This window comes from Culex pipiens, chromosome 2 (assembly GCF_016801865.2).
Source record: "Culex pipiens pallens isolate TS chromosome 2, TS_CPP_V2, whole genome shotgun sequence".
In the NCBI taxonomy this organism is placed as follows: Eukaryota; Metazoa; Arthropoda; class Insecta; order Diptera; family Culicidae; genus Culex; species Culex pipiens.
Genome location: NC_068938.1, coordinates 133,235,203 through 133,252,278, shown reverse-complemented (window position 1 = coordinate 133,252,278; position 17,076 = coordinate 133,235,203). Strand labels below are relative to the sequence as shown.

At 39.3% G+C, this 17,076-nt stretch overlaps 2 protein-coding genes across 2 annotated transcripts; one reads left to right on the top strand and one right to left on the bottom strand.

The window, feature by feature from the left end:
• The first annotated feature begins 2,617 nt into the window (after window positions 1-2,617).
• LOC120424451 (glutathione S-transferase) lies at window positions 2,618-13,489 on the top strand. The gene is made up of 7 exons (XM_052706990.1): window positions 2,618-2,769; window positions 10,180-10,331; window positions 11,148-11,315; window positions 11,587-11,729; window positions 11,795-11,957; window positions 12,600-12,767; window positions 12,835-13,489. Exons 2-7 carry the CDS (start codon window positions 10,199-10,201, stop codon window positions 13,143-13,145), a joined length of 1,086 nt encoding a protein of 361 aa, XP_052562950.1. The 5' UTR covers window positions 2,618-2,769; window positions 10,180-10,198; the 3' UTR covers window positions 13,146-13,489.
• A 1,014-nt stretch (window positions 13,490-14,503) lies between these two features.
• On the bottom strand, window positions 14,504-15,594 carry LOC120425146 (enoyl-CoA hydratase domain-containing protein 3, mitochondrial). Its single transcript, XM_039589575.2, has 2 exons — window positions 15,448-15,594; window positions 14,504-15,390 (listed from the first exon to the last, which is right to left on the bottom strand). The coding sequence occupies exons 1-2, from the start codon at window positions 15,484-15,486 to the stop codon at window positions 14,587-14,589; spliced, it is 843 nt and encodes a 280-aa protein (XP_039445509.1). The 5' UTR covers window positions 15,487-15,594; the 3' UTR covers window positions 14,504-14,586.
• Window positions 15,595-17,076: the final 1,482 nt, after the last annotated feature.

Below are 17,076 nucleotides of genomic sequence, written 5' to 3'. Positions count from 1 at the left end.
GGCGCTTTTTAATGAGCGAACGAAAATGAGCGGCTCCTATAAAAGAGCGGTTTTGCCCACCTCTAATTGCATCCAAATGAGCTGATATTTGTCGTGAGAGTCCTTATGGGTATGCCTAAAGCTACCAACTGTTCGGATTTTTCCGTACCGTACGGATTTTTGGTCCTCATTTTAACAGGTCGGATTGTAATACAGATTTTTTCGGCAAAGTAAATTTTGTAAACATTAAAATACGACACGCTTTGATATTTTCAAATCCCAAATTTAAAATTTCTTTAAACAATTCCTTAACAGTTATTGCTATACTATGGGTTCATACCGGCGGATTTTTACGGATTTTTGCTCAGCAAGATTTGGTAGCCTTACAAAATCTGTACCCACCCTAACAACCATATTAACAAAGTTGAACGCTAGAAAATATTGAGTGCGTTGTTCCGAGCCTTATTTAGTGATTTACAGTACCCAAATTAACATACAATTTACACTAGTCATGAACTAGATCCTTACGCTACACCTCCCCCTCAAAAAATGCGGTCAAAGCGAACGAAGACTCGATCAATTGATCAATCTAATGGACTCAAAAACAAATTGGTATTTTTAGTTATCGAATCATGCTTGCACTACTTTAAAGCCTCGTGTCTGAAAAAAAGTTTATCACCAGATGTGCTCACACTTTCACGATCACGATGCACGACGCGACCGATCGCATCGAGAGCGGGCAGCACGAGAAAGGATCGCTCTTGTACCTCTTGACCTCGAAACGTGAGAAAGTACTGGCCATCACGAGCGACATTTGCTAAATCTAGGGAACTAGGATGATTCAGAACCTTGCGGTTAAGCTCAGCTGACTCGCGTTTCGAATGCTCACTAACCTTCAACGAGAAAAAAAGTAAAACCTTGGAGATTTTTAAATGTCCTACCCATGAATGAATGAATGCACCAAAGGAAGAAAATGCAATCATCCCAAACTAAGCGATTTGTCTCGAGGTTATCTTGAGTGAAACGAGGACGAAGACTTCGTCGCTTTCGTCAAGCCGAGAATCGAACGAAAAATCCCGATCGAAACCCGAGAGCGGTTAAGGATTTTGACGAGTGTAATTTAATTGATTTGTATTCGCTAATTTGTTATGTTTGTTATGTTATCTTCATTTTTAAGTTAAAAATACTTAACACAAAAAATTTTGAGAGATGCCTTTAAGAAAAAGTAATTTAAAAAAGGGTGAATTAATTGCAACATAATGATTTTTACAGCATTTTTTGCAAAAAAATAATCGAGTAGTCTATTGACGCCCCCACCCAAGCCCTACTCCCAAGCAGAAAATAAGCACAGTCCAGACTCGATTATCCGAGCCTCGATTATCCGCTGGTTTGTATTGGACTTTTTTTGTATTCATTTAATTTTCTTACTTTTTACATCAAATTCGAGTTCTGCGACCCCATTTTTGTCATATTTGATTTTTTTTAAATGAAAAAATGCATTTTTCAATATGTCATCACCGCCATTTTGGCCGCCATCTTGGATTTAAAAATTCTAAATCATTTTAGAGTAGTTTATGGGTCATACTCGATAATCATAAATAAAACAACGCAAAAAAAATGTGATTCGATTATCCGAAGTGAATTTTGAGACCTTCGGGTAATCGAGTCTGGACTGTATAACTAAAACAAATTTATATCATTGAAAAAGATGTACAATCTAATTATATTGACTTTTTTTTAGGGTGATCTAGCCGCACATCGTTGATGTTGAACCTCTGAACTGGGCCCTCGTTCCTGTCCCGTCCGTCAGTAGTCTTGTCGTACATTACAACTAGAATCAGATCTGCCAATGAATTAGTACACTTCGACCAAATAAACACTGACGCTGTATGGATCTGACTCTAGAATAAATGCACAGTTGTGTGTTGTTCATAAGTCCAACTTATTCAATTATTCATTTAAGTCCAAATATTCATTTGCTAACTACTTTAGATTGAAAATCTAAAGTTTAATCTAAAAGCCTCTAAACTTCAAACTAAACATTCCTTTAACTGTTGTAGTACTATTTCTATCAAAAACAATAAAAAATTATGAACTGATATACAAATAGGATAGAAATCGCGATATGAAAAAGAAATGACCATTTACGTCAAAAGATCCGTAGTTCCTCGATTCGCAACAATAGTCGATACAACCATAATCCGAAAACCGTTAGTCCAATCTATCTATATGGACTATTCAGAATTTATTCTACAGCGTTAATTTTTGTATTTTTGATAAAATAGATTTTTTTTAGCTATTTACAAATTTTAAATCTTGAGACTAAAGATTTAAAAAAGATTAAATATCATTTATTAATTTTGCATTACTTAGAATTTTTATTTACTGACGATTCGTTTTCCCAATTCAAGAGATTTATTATGATTATTAAATTTGAATATTATTAATATTATATTATTTGTCATAAATAATCCCTTTTTATGATAATACTTCAAAAACATTTGCAAAATTCTAGCCAACTCAAACAATAAATCGATCAATTTATGCTCAATCAATAGCTCCGAAAAGCCGAAACGTTATCACCTTCGGTTCTCCCTCGGAGAGCACGGCCTATCACTCTCCCGATTCATCGTCGTCGTTGTCGTCCGCGATGATAAGCGATTCTGACCGGCACGACGCCCCGCGATAGACCGGCCTCTCTCTCTCACACACCATATATAAATAAAGCCAAGTTAGCAGCGGTGTTTTAGTCTGACCAAATCCCTAGCACCAGTTAGAAGATATCAACAGGTAGGTGTGCAGCAGTTTTAGCAGTGCATCGTGAAATTGAATCAACTTGTGATTGTGATTCTGGTGACACCCACACCAAAGTGAGGACTTTTAAGTGATAGTAGTGGAAGAACTCAAATGGATTACATAATAAATGAAGGGGACTTCTAAGTAATTGAGTTCAAGTGAATAATTGATAAATATAATCATACCTACATGGAGAATGCTTGCAATTCGCCTGAAGTGTTCAACAAACATATGCGAGTTTATCAGAAAAATATGGATTATCATCATGAACAGTTACAGTTTGCAAATGAGTGCAAATGTAGTGAAAATTCAAATGGAACGGATTATAGTGACATAAGAATCATGTTTTTAAAATAGGTGTGTCACTGTTTTGAATTGTAGTCTGAATTGACATTGCTGAAACTGAATTGAAACGTGAAAATTTAATGAAATTCTATTGAATTCATGCAAATACGTGCTCTGCTGTTATCAATTCAATCAATCAATCATCACTTCTGACTTGCTAATTTTTATCAATATCTGCGTATTGATAAGAAGTGGTACACCTAAATACAGTTTTTGTAAAACTGTGAATAGAATTGAAGCAGTACAACTCAAGTAATGCAAGCACTTTAGTAAACCTAAAGAAGAAAAATAAACTGCTACAAACATTGGTAAAGCAATGCTTGCCTTATACCAGGGTGGCCACTAGATTTCGATTTTCAATTTCCCGGTTTTTTCCCGGTTTTCTCCCGATACCAGAAGAAATTTTCCGGAATGTTTTTAAACCAAATTTCAATGTTTTTCAGGCTAACGTTATTATTAACATACTTTTTTAACGCATAAATTTGTTTCAAAGTTTGAATTTCTAAAGAATTCCTTTCAAATATCTTGAGAACAAAGAAAGTAAGTTGTAAACGAAGCCGTTTTTATCTGTTTCCAATCCAAACCTCTAATTTCCTTAATGATTGGGATTTTTCATCATCATGCTCTATAGATTTTACAAACTCAAAATAAAAAAAAATAGTTTTTATTTTTTAGAATAACATGAATTATTATTAGAAAGCAGAAAATGGAATTTACAAGAAAAGATTTGCAAAAATACATTGATATCAACATTTATATACCTAAATGCTCATAAATTTTCTTTGAAAAAAGTTTTTGTGAATTCAAGAAGAAAGATTCTTCCTAGAATTATCAATTCTTGTTAATTAATTATTATTTTTTGGCTTATATTATGTGAGTACTTTTTTTTAAGTCTTTTCGCTTCATTAGTCCAAACAAAAATGTATGCACTTTGGCAGCAGTGCAGGAAAAGTGCTATACAAATGTAAAAAAATCAGTACCTTGAGACTTTTTTTTATCGATTTATTATCTTTGGTAAATTCATTGATGGGAAAAAAATAAAATTTGGAATTTTTCGAAAATAATTTTTACTGAAAAAAAAGTTCTATAAAACCTAAAACACAAAATGGTAAAAATCGTAAAAAAATGACCTTTCTGCGATTTTTTTTTTGATTTAATACCCTAGTAACATTTTAGGTTTTAAGTAGGCCATAAAAGCCTATTTAGGTCGTATGAGGGTTGTCAGAACCATGATAAAACCAGTAAGTTTAAAAACGTGGTTGAAATATTTGCAAAAAAATTACAAATTTGCTATGCAAAGATTCTGAATTCGACTAAATAATATCAGGATTACTCGAAATGATCACTTTCTAGTTAAAAGAAGGTTTGCAATTAAATATTCCAGCCGTTTCTCACCCACGTGGTAGCTGCCTGACGTATGGCGTCGCGGTGTTCATCGAGCTTTCATAGCATGCTAAGGAAAATTTGATGCTTTTTGAGGGAAAACCGTTGATTCCGGAGACATCGGATTGTTTGCCGATGCGCCAGGTCTAGGGACAACGAATCCATATGCTCTCTTCGGGAAAAGTGTTCTCCAGACCATTCCCCATAGGCCTGACCATACCAGAAGTTGGCGCGTGATTTTCCCAGACCTGTAGGAGCGTTTGAACAAAAAGTTCCAATTTCCCATAGTAATTCCCATGTAAACTTTAAACCTGATGCGCGCAGCCAGTTTACAACCAAATGAGCTGATATTTGGCATGAAAGTTCCTATGGGCATGCCCTACAAGGGGAACCATACTAAAACTTGATCCGAGAACTTTTTGGAAAACGTACCCGCCCTAATGTACATGTAAAAATATCATAGGATACAAAAGAAAAATCATCCATAACCAAGAAGCATTCTATAAACAATCTATTACACAAATTCAAACATAGTTTTCGCGAAGTCTTCATTTAGAATAACAGGAATAATATTCTATTTGAGAAAAGAACATATTGAGTACATTAAAGAGGCTTTTGTCAATTTTTATATAAACTAAAAATATTTTCCCGGTTTCTCAGTCGAATTCCCGAGTTTTTCCCGGTTTTCTCCCGGTTGATAAAAATCCCGGTTTTTTCCCGGTTTTCCCGGTTTTTTCCCGAGGTGGCCACCCTGCTTATACAGATTCTTAGTTCTGAAATCTTTGCAATGATTTGTTTGATTGAATTTTTATTCTTTACACATTGAAACACATTGTCATCTTCCTAAAATAGATAATTTATCACAAATTTTTTTTTAATCTTTGAAGAGATGCTGTTAGAAGCTGTAATCGTACGCCAAAGTGTTGATATGCCAATAACGTCATGATTCGAAACTCAGACTCTTAGGATATATTTTTTGTTATGGCTGGCAAAAATCATGTAAAAAGTTGGAAATATCATCAGGATGTAGTAAAACAGTAAATTTTAAGAGAATGCATACATGCAATGCATGTCCTTTCTAACAATTTTTCATCAGAATTTTGAAATTAGAATGACTTGTTGTGCTTCGAATCCCGCTGATTCGAATTCCGGACACTAGTTTTTGCTTCATCAAATAGGGGACCATCCACAAACCACGTGGACACTTTTTTTGGAAATCTCAACCCCCCTCGTGGACAATTGTCCATACAAAAAAATCTTTTTTGTATGGATCGTGGACAATCGCCATACCCCCCCCCCCCCACCAAGTGTCCACGTGGTTTATGGATGGTCCCTAGTAGAGTTTTGACAATTATTATGGCAACTTATATAAAAAAAATAAAACAAGATGAGCGTCCGGGAATTTGAAGCATAACGTAAGTGTATTAAGTGCCCGATGGAAAAACATGCCGTTTTCCTATTTTGAAAAAAACAAGTGCAAAGATAAAAAAAAATTCCTCAAAATCAAGTTATTGAATTATTTTTCAAAATGTATCCAAGTTAACCAACAATAATAACCTCAAAAAGGTAGTCAAATCAGTAACGAGGTATGCTTATATTACTCCCATACAAATTAGTCAGTGAATCCAAAAATTTAGCTTAATTTGCTGAAATTGTTGTACACAAAAAAAGTTAAGTAAAAAATTATCATTTTTTCCGTTTACCTATTTTTTTCTGAATAGTCCTTATCAATACCTACAACTTTGCCGAAAACTCCAAATCAATCAAAAAATCCTTGAAAAGTTACAGGTTTTCGAATATTTCACGGTGTATATTTTCGAGACCTCAAAGATAAAAAATTCGGTATGTCTGATATTTGGCACCGTGAAAGAAGGCTCTTTCCCGATATTTTGCAGGGTATACCGAAATATTTCGTCGGGGGGTCCAGAGCAACTTTGTTTGTTTGAAGATTATTTTTCGTTTTTATGGGATATTTGTTCAAAAAAAAAATCACAGAAAATGGTTCATCTTGAGATCACTCAAATTTCTTATGGATTTGCCTTGGGAACTCTAACCAACTATTTTTGACCAATATTTGACCTCCAATAAAAAAAATCGAACCAAATTTAACACATTTCTAGCTTTCTTTGAAATTACCCCAAAATCCAAGCTGGCAACCCCGATACGACCGAAAGTATATCTTTTCTTTGTACAATTTGTCATGAAATTACAGCAACACATTACCCGGATACAAAAGCATTAAACAATGCAAAACATAGATTATTTATTTAATAAGCTGTTTATTACCCAACAGGTTCCGATTTTTTTTTTCAGTCCTCTGCCACATTACACCATAATATTTTAAATCTTTTTAGAATCAATCACATTGTAGAAAACAGTTTTCTGAACAAGTTCCATAAAAAAGTATCAGTTTTGGTTCAATATAAGCAGAGATATGCTCAATTTCCTGAAATAAATAGTGCCTTTCTCCAAAATTTCTTAATTTAATTACCTTTCACATGATGGGCACTGCCTACTAAGAATTTTTTTTTTGATGATAATATTTTATTGAAACATAAAAAATATAACAAGTTTTGACGAAATTCATGAAAATTATTCTATAGCATTCATCACAAAACTCAGTAGGCAGTGCCCATCATGTGATAGGTAATTAAATTAAGAAATTTGGAGAAAGGCACTATTTATTTCAGGAAATTGGGCATATCTCTGCTTATATTGAACCAAAACTGATACTTTTTAATGGAACTTGTTCAGAAAACTGTTTTCTACTATGTGTTTGATTCTAAAATGTTTTAAAATGTAATAGTGTGATGTGGCAGCAAGTGTGGCAGAGGATTATAAAAATATTTTTTGGAATTTTCCGAATTTTGGTAATAAACAGCTTATTTATTAATTAATCCATGTTTTGCATTGTTTATTGCTCAAATTCGTATCCGGGCAATGTGTTGCTGTATTTTCATGACAAATTGTACAAAGAAAAGATTTATTTTCGGTCGTATCGGGGTTTCCAGCTTGGATTTTGGAGTCATTTCAAGGAATGCTAGAAATCTGGTAAATTTTGTTGATTTTTTTTTTTGTTGAGGTCAAATATGGGTCAAATATAGTTGGCTAGAGTCCCCAAGGCATATTCATAAGAAGTTTGAGTGATATCAACATGAATGCACCGATTTTCTGTGACTTTTTTGAACAAATATCCCATAAAATCGAGAAATAATCTTCAAAAAAAGTTGCTTTAGACCCCCCGACGAAATATTTTGGTAGACCTCACAAAATGTCGGAAAAGAGCCCTTCTTTCACGGTGCCAAATATCAGGAATACCGAATTTTTTAATCATAAGTTTGTTCTAAAAAACACACCGTGATTTATGTACCATTTTTGTATGAAAATTTATTTATTTATCTATTTTATTTTTGTATGAACAGCTGGCAAAATTGTACTTGAATTGGAGATTTGTATGGGTAAACCATTGACACATGGTTCTTTGGTGATAGGGAAAGCCCCCACAAAGTTTGAAAAAAAAAACGAAGTTGACTTTATAGCTGTCGGCCACCATTGCTAGTACCAACCACTAGTGTCTTCCTTTTATCTACAAGGACTTCGCCGCCCTGGGCTCCTAAGTGTATGAAAGAATGGCACGGAGCGACGGCGCCGAATACCCATATTTACACAAAGAATTTTAGAGCGCCCGCCGTGCGATTCGAACCAGCGGCCTCTGGATTGTGAGTCCAGTGCGCGGTCCGATTGATCCACACGGGCGGGACAAGTTTGAGCCAAATAAAAAAACACAAAAAATAAAAATGGCCGAAATCAGCCGATTTCGTAGAGAATTGCTCATATTGAAACTTGCCTTGACACCTGAAAAAAAAAGAAAAATGAAATCCTGTCGATGCCAGCCCGGTTTACTATTGGACTTGTTGAAATGCCCTAAACTAATTTTCACACGAAAAATTGAAAAAAAACTCAAGAAAGCGACTACAAAAATTAGGAAAATAAGATAAGATAATAGAAGGAGATTGTATAAAAGAAGGAGATTGTATAAAAAGCATCATACAAAACAAAAACCAAACAAGATAAATGTAAATGAAATGTTGATGCAAAGATATTAAAAATGAAAGAAGATAAACATAAACAAGAATAGTTTTACGCAAATAAAAAAAATGCATATATTTAGCAGTGGAGGAGAAATCTTTTGAAACATGAAGGAAATCTTTGAAAAACTCAACTTTATGAATAAACTATAAGGGAATTTCAGCGGTTAAAAAATAGAAAATTCAAGTCTTTTCGAACGCTGTTTTCCAAAATTGTTAAAAAAAATATTTGGCGATATTGCATGCATTAAAAATTGCATTTTTAATTGATCCTACATGGAGGATGTTTATTAAACATTTAGAATAATTGGAAGGGGAGCTGGGGGTAAGACGGCCAGGCGGGGTAAGACGGCCACCCCACTGTTTTAATAAGTATACTAATGAATATTACTAAAATGTTCAGCAATACTGTTCCTCATGCTAAATAATAACCTTTGCCAGAAATATTGTTTGAAATAGTATAAAAATAGCTCAAAATAAACAAATAAATTTTGAACTTGAAACTGGATGTAATTTTCATGAATTACAACTTAGGCATTTTTGTTAAATAACAATATGTTTTTCTGTCTTCAAATATTTTTTCATGTTAAATTGAAGTTTTCCCTAGATTATGTCCCTCGAAAAAGTTCAAAAAATGCGATGAACTGTTAACAAAAAATGTTAAAAAAAATTATTTATTTGGGGGCAAGACGGCCACCTCCTCCGGGGGTAAGACGGCTGTTGATATAGGTTATATTTTTGCCGGTTTTTGACTATTAGGACATATTGGTAGATAAAGGAAAAGCATTTTCAATAAAACTGTCCATTTTTAATCAAAATGCTGTTAACTACCGTTTTGACAACATTCTTTACTGTGATATAGCAAAACTCATTGAATAGTATGAAATCCTGTCAAACTTTTCATAAAAATCGCTAATTTAATATTGTTTACATTATTTTGATTTACTTATTCTAATCGAAATACACAAACTAATTATTTTGCATCAAATTGTGTTTGTTTTTTTAGTAAAAATTCACAGTTTTTCATAAAATGTGGTCACAATAATATGAAATTCACTGAGCCAAAATATGAATTTTTTTAAACAGCATTTTTCTTCACATTTGAAACCTGATTTTTTTCAACCAAAATAGTTATGATGTTCCGAGATGTCTGTTGAACCAACCATGTAGGTGTTTGGGTGGATTTAGCAAAGTTATTAAGTTAATTTATAGCATTGGCCGTCTTACCCCGCGTATTTCATATATAAACGATTTCAATTATTTTTTTAAAATTGCTGAAAAGTATTGAAAATTGTTTTTTAGACCAACTAATTTATGTCATTTCTATAATGGACTAGTAGTAGAACAATATGTACGTAATTTGAGATCAAAATAATCTGTTGTGTAAATTTTATTAGACTTCTCCCTTAGGGTGGCCGTCTTACCCCCATCTCCCCAACATGTTTTTTTAAAACCCTTCCCTCTTTTCTGGGATTTAATCACATTTCTACATATTTTAATGGATTAAATTAAATAAGTTCAATGCCAATGTAAACAATCATAAAATAAACATCTTAATTTTCAACCGTAAAATTCCTAAATATTCCAGCGCATCCAGCCCTCGAACCATGCCGGACTACAAGGTGTACTACTTCAACGTGAAGGCCCTCGGCGAGCCGCTGCGTTTCCTGCTGTCCTACGGCAACCTGCCCTTCGATGACATCAGAATCACCCGCGAGGAATGGCCAGCGCTGAAGCCGAGTGAGTACCGCTTGGCAGAACCGGGTTTCACGAAAGTTTGGTTGCTTTGTTTGTTTGCCCATAATTTTACTTAACTTTTTTGCATTTTATTATTTTAATATCATTGTCATTTTATCTGCATGTGTCTTTTGTTCTCAATTTTGCTGTATCATTCTCTTGACTCAAACTGAGATAACAATGTTCTTCAAATCGATTACTTCACTGTTTGAGGGATGATTAACTAGCCTATTCAATTGTTTGTCTTCAAATCACCTGATGCAATAGATCGTTGACTGGCTCAGTTTGTCAGAGCCAAGTCAATCTCGCGCGCTATCTAATTTTGTCACATTGCATTTGCATGATCGTTTGTAGTTACCGGATATAATACAACCCTTCTCATTATCCTCATCGTCAATCAAATAGTTCTAATTTAGTGCATGTTGTTTGCAGTGAAAATTTTGTTTGCTTTACAAATAGAATAATTTATTGAATCTTATCACAATATGCAGCAAGGAAAACTGTTAAAAATAAATGTATATATTATTTAAAAATCGTCAATTTTAATATATGCTGGATTTAATCAAATCTAAATTATATCCATCACTTCATCAACTCACCAAGCCACACACACACAAATCTAATCACTGAGAGCAAAGCAAAGCTTCATCATCGCTTCCTTCCTTTCCTCCTTTCCTTCTTCGGTTGGGCACAGCTTCCGGTGGCCACCGGGGGTCCCACGAAAACGGTCCCCGGCGGCCCAGACATTCCAAACCATAATCCAAACAAACAATTTGCTTTTCTCTTTTCTTCTCTTTTCGCCCTCCCCTCCTCTCGCAGCGATGCCGATGGGACAGATGCCGATACTGTCGGTGGACGGCAAAAAGGTGCACCAGTCGGTGGCCATGTCGCGCTACCTGGCCAAACAGGTCGGCCTGGCCGGGGCCGACGATTGGGAAAATCTCATGATCGACACCGTCGTCGACACCGTCAACGACTTCCGCCTGAGTAAGAGAGAGAGAGACACACAAGAAAAAGAGAGGGCGCGTCGGTGGATCGTCGACTTCTAATTTAGTTAAAATGTTTAACTCAATTCTGAACTATGAACAGTTTTAAAACTTCCAATATACTGCAATTAGTACGTTTGAAATATGCCTAATGAACAACCGAAAAAATACATTAAGATCTATGAAAAAGCTCGACGTTCCCCGCCCGCCTTCTTCTCTCCCCGTCCAAACCTTGTAAAAACCAATCCTTCCCCCCTCGCCTACCATTGTAGAGATCGCGGTCGTCTCGTACGAACCCGACGATGACGTCAAGGAGAAGAAACTGGTCACCCTCAACAACGAGGTCATTCCGTTCTATCTGGAAAAGCTGGACGATATCGCCCGCGACAACAACGGCCACCTGGCCAACGGCAAAGTACTTCTTCCCACCGGAACCCTGGGCGAACCTCCCCGTACAAACTAACCGTCTCCGTTTTGCAGCTAACCTGGGCCGATCTGTACTTTGTGGGCATCCTGGACTACCTCAACTACATGACCAAGTCCGACCTGGTCGCGAACCACCCGAACCTGCAGCGTCTGGTCGACAACGTGACCAGCATCGACTCGATCGCGGCCTGGATCGCCAAGCGACCGCAGACCGATATCTAAAGCAACGACAACCGACGACAACGACAAACAGAACAACATTCTACAAGAACAATACCTACGCCAGAAGAAAGGAGCGCAAATCGCTCACGCAGTTCAGTTCAAAGCATTACACAACGCGTTGAACTCTTTTTTTTTACTAACTCACATAAAACACATTAACTGCTTTTAGTTGTTTGAATGAAGAAGCATTACACAACTCTTTTTTGTTATAAGATACGACAGTAATAAATAACCAACAAATATGGTTCAATAAACTGTAACATCACATTTTATCTGGCAAACATCAGCAAAAAAAAGACAATGTTTTCCTTGCTGCAGAGTCGCCAAGATAACGTATCTGCTTGGTTTTTGTGTGTTGTTTTGCGTGTAAATCTTGCTGATAACGGCAAACCCAGAAACCTGTAGCTCTCCCAATCGAAGAAGAAGAGTGAAAGTAAGTCAAAGCCCAAACCATCTAAGCAAATGATGAAGCTGCTTATCACCTCTGAATACACACGTACAAAATCACCCAACCGTCATATTCTTCTGAACCTCGCTGATTTTTTGCGCGCAAATCCAGCTCGTATTAAAATTTAACAACCATTTCCTCTTTTTTTCTGCCTTCCCTTTCCGTTTCCGTGTCATGTGACAATTTCAGCGATGCCGATGGGCCAGATGCCGGTGCTGGAGGTCGACGGCAAGCGCGTGCACCAGTCGCTGGCCATGTGCCGCTACGTCGCCAAGCAGGTCGGCCTGGCCGGCGCCAATCCGCTGGAGGAGCTGCAGATCGATGCGATTGTTGATACCATCAACGACTTCCGTCTAAGTAAGTTCACGCCTCTTCTTTGCAAAAACCAAATAAAACAAAGCGTCTAACATCCAAACTCATCCAGAGATTGCCATCGTTGCCTACGAGCCGGACGACATCGTCAAGGAGAAGAAGATGATCACCCTGAACAACGAGGTGATTCCGTTCTACCTGACGAAGCTGAACGTGATCGCGAAGGAGAACAGTGGCCACCTGGTGCTGGGCAAGACGACCTGGGCCGACGTGTACTTTGCCGGTATTGTCGACTACCTCAACTACCTGACCAAGATCAATCTGCTCGAGAACTTCCCGAACCTGCAGGAGTGCGTCACCAAGGTGCTCGAGAACGACAACATCAAGGCGTACATCGCCAAGAGACCCATCACCGAGGTCTAAGCACAGTCTCTCGCCCTATCACTGCAAACTATAAACTCTCTGTCCACATCTCTGAAACAATACTTTCACAAAACTAGGGTAAGTTGCGCGTAGGATCGTAACCGGAACCAACCAACCAAATTGGTGGCATCTTTTAAAAATTGTATTTCTCATAATTGACAATGTGTACATCTCCACGTGTAAAGAAAATAACAAATGGTCAACAATCTAGCATGTAATTCAAACAAACAAACTGTAGCGTAGCGTTTAAAATGTGTATAGAAAATATTTTAAGTTGAGGTCGAGCGTGTGATCATCGGAAGATCAATGGTTCGAGCGAATAATAAACAAGTACAACAAGTCCAGCTCTCTTGTGTTATGTTTTGCCTTTTGAGAAATTTCCGGTTTATTGTGAAACTCAAGTCCAAACCAAAAGGATTCTGGCAGTTCATCACTTGGTTCAACCACCTTGCACGTTGCGCCCCCTTCGCCGCGTTCCAACCGGCTCCGAATTAAACACCAACCTCACCGGTCTAACTGTCTGGTTCGGTTGACGCGCATCCAGCGCGTCTGGCATTCTTTCTTTTTCGGCCGCCAAAGATCGTCTTAAGCACTCTTCGTTCGAAAACTTCAAGCGCTTGCAGGTCTTCCTCGAGCATCGTCCAAGTCTCGTGCCCGTAGAGAACGACCGGTCTTATTAGCGTTTCGTACATGGTACACTTTGCACGCCGGGAAAGGTGACGAGACCTTGGGGTCTTGTGGAGTCCATATTAGGCACGACTACCGCTGATGATGCGCCTCCGATTTTTTCCGCTGCAGTTGTTGTCCGACGTAACCAACGATCCGAGGTACACAAACTGCTCCACGACCTCGAACTCGTCCCCGTCGATCGTTACTATGCGAGCCCTAAGGGACTCAGTGCCTCCTGGCAGCAGATATTTCGTCTTCGCAACTTTCACCTTCAATCCAACCTTAAACGCTCGAACGTTCTGCCGACAATGCCCATGTCATGTCGTCGGCACAGTCGTTGAACTGGCTAAATCGGTTGATAGTCGCGGCCCGCATGTTGAAGCCCGCCCGCTTCATAACACCTTTAAGACCAATGTTTACCAAGAAGATCCACCACCACAACAAGTCCCCTTCCGTGCCGGCTATGTCAAGTCTGGATTAAGCTCAAGTCATCCAACACGGCATGTCCGGCAACCGGGAGGTTCTCCGTTTTTTAGTACTACAAGACTGATTTATTTCTCTCTCACACACGTTTGACAACTCTTTCACTTCTTACTACACGTTACCCATTTCCCACAGATTGCTTTGATCGGTTCTTAAGATCGTCACATACCACTCAAGGAGGTTCGGATAATCGATAAGTTTTCAGCTTTTAAAATCAAATAAAAATGTTTTCCAAAATCAACAATAATAAATGCAATAATTTCAACTTTGACTCACCCCGTTCAGTCCGCTACTGGTGCTTCCACGTTGGCTTCCGTTTTTCCACAAAGCTCCGAATGCCCTCCTGCCCGTCGGCAGTCGCCAAATTGGCAGCCATCACCTGCTCTCCCTCGCGATACGCCCTTCCAATGTCCATCGAAAGTTGCTCGTAGAAGAATCGCTTCCCCAGCGCAATCACCGATCGACTCTTCGACTTGATGGCCCCACAAATGCGTTCAATCTCCGCATCCAACTCCTCCCGGGGAACAACCCGGCTCACCAAACCGGCCTGCAGTGCTTCCTGGGCGTTGATCGGCAGTCCGGTGAACAACATGTAGGATGCCTTCAAGCGCGGAACCGCACGTGCCACCGCAATTCCCGGCGTCGAGCAGAATATCCCGAAACTCGCCCCCGGAGTCGAGAAGGAACTCTCTTCGCTGCAAACGACCATGTCGCAGGACGCCACCAGCTGACATCCTGCGGCCGCTGCCAAACCGTCCACTCTGGCGATTACCGGAACCGGAGCCTTCAGAATGACACCGATAAGTTCGGAACACTTGGCGAAAACCTGCCGGTGAAATTCCGACCCCTTCTCGGGGGTGAGCTCTTTCAGATTGTGACCAGCGGAGAAGACGTGTCCCTTCGCGGACAGGACAAAGCATCGAACCGCGGGATTATCCTGGTGGGCGAGTATGTTCTGCTGGATGCTGTCCATCATTTTCAGCGAAAGGGAATTGCGAGTTTTTTCGTTGTCCAGCAAGATGTGGCCCACGCCGTCTCGCTCTTGGAAGTTGCTCAAATTGCGAGTGATAACGGGTGATAACGAAGGAATGACCTGGAAGCAAGTCGATTTTAAGATTGCGATTCTAGTAATGAAATCATAAGCAGTTGCCTTCCATCTTGAACCCAACAGGTTGCGATATAACATCATAACTAGTTAATTAACAGTTAAAATCCTTTTTATTTCAATCCTAAACTAAACCAAACAGAAACGAAACAAACTGAACACGTAACGGAAATCATCGAAAATGTTTAGCAAAACAAAACTCATTCAAAAAGAGTTGTGAGCCGATATTCTTGTTCAAAATAATTGCACGCTTATTTTGTAATAAACGCCTAGCCAGTGTTACTCAAAAATAACTTTTAGACAGATATGGTTTTTGGAGTAAATGAGTTACGGGCACGGTTACGGGGGAGGAGGTTGTAAATTGGTACCTCAATGGTTGGCAGTTTGGCACGTGTCTCATAAGCTTGCTGGGATTCCTATCTAGATAGTACAAGAGAGCACACGGGCATCGATAGATTGTTGTGAAATCGAGATTAAATTTTGAAAACAACCTATCCGTCGAATCTATGACATTTCCCCGAAACCCACATTCCCGAAAAGACATATCCCCGAATGCCACATCTCCGAAAATACGTTTCATTTCGTTTCAATCAGCATAGCGCACCAGGTACGCGTGCTGTAGCAAGAAGACGCTTCCATCTTTCTCGATCTTGAGCTGCTACTCTCCAATTTCCCAGGTTACAGATCTTCCGGATATCACCATTCACTTGATCTCCCCACCGTGCGCGCGGTTTCCCTGCTCTTCTGCCTGTTCCGCCAGCTGGTTCAGCGCGGTCAAAAAGCAGTCTGACAGGCTGGCTCTCGTCCATTCGGGCGACATGGCCGGCCCACCTGAGCCTCCCGATCTTCGCCTGGGTGGCGATGGTCGGTTCTTCAAGAAACGCGTGCAGTTCGTGGTTCATGCGTCTTCGCCACACTCCGTCAGACACCTGCACTCCACCGTAGATCGTTCGTAGCACCTTCCGTTCGAAAACTCCAAGGGCTCGTTCGTCCTCCTGCCGCATCGTCCAAGTCTCGTGGCCATAGAGGACTACCGGTCTAATCAGTGTTTTGTACATCGTCAGCTTCGTGCGGCGTTGCACTCGATCTGATGTGAGAGTCTTCCGTAATCCGAAGTACGCACGATTCCCGGCAAAAATACGAGTCCGGATCTCTTTGCTGGTGTCGTTGTCGGCGGTTACCAGCGATCCCAAGTACACGAACTCGCTCACCTCCTCCAACTCATCATCATCCACAGCTAGAGGGGTGAGACATGGGGGGCCAACGTCCTTCGAACCCCTTCCTCTCATGTACTTCGTCTTCGTCGTATTCATGCCAAGTCCTACACGCCTTGCTTGTACCTTCAGTCGGGTGTAGACATCCTTCACCGTCTCCAGGTTTCTTGCCACAATGTCGATGTCATCGGCAAAAGCAAGCAGCTGGTAGGACCTGTTCATGATCGTGCCACTCGTGTCAATGCCCGCCCTTCGAATAATGCCCTCAAGGACGATGTTAAACAGCGCACAGGATAGGCCATCACCTTGCCGCAGCCCTCGGCGTGATCCAAAGGGTTCCGCTAAATCCCCCGAAACACGCACGTGACACATCACACCATCCAAGGTAGCCTTGATCAGTCGAGTCAGTTTAGGCGGAAACCCGTTCTCGTGCATAATAAAAAAATACTCTTTCCCGAAA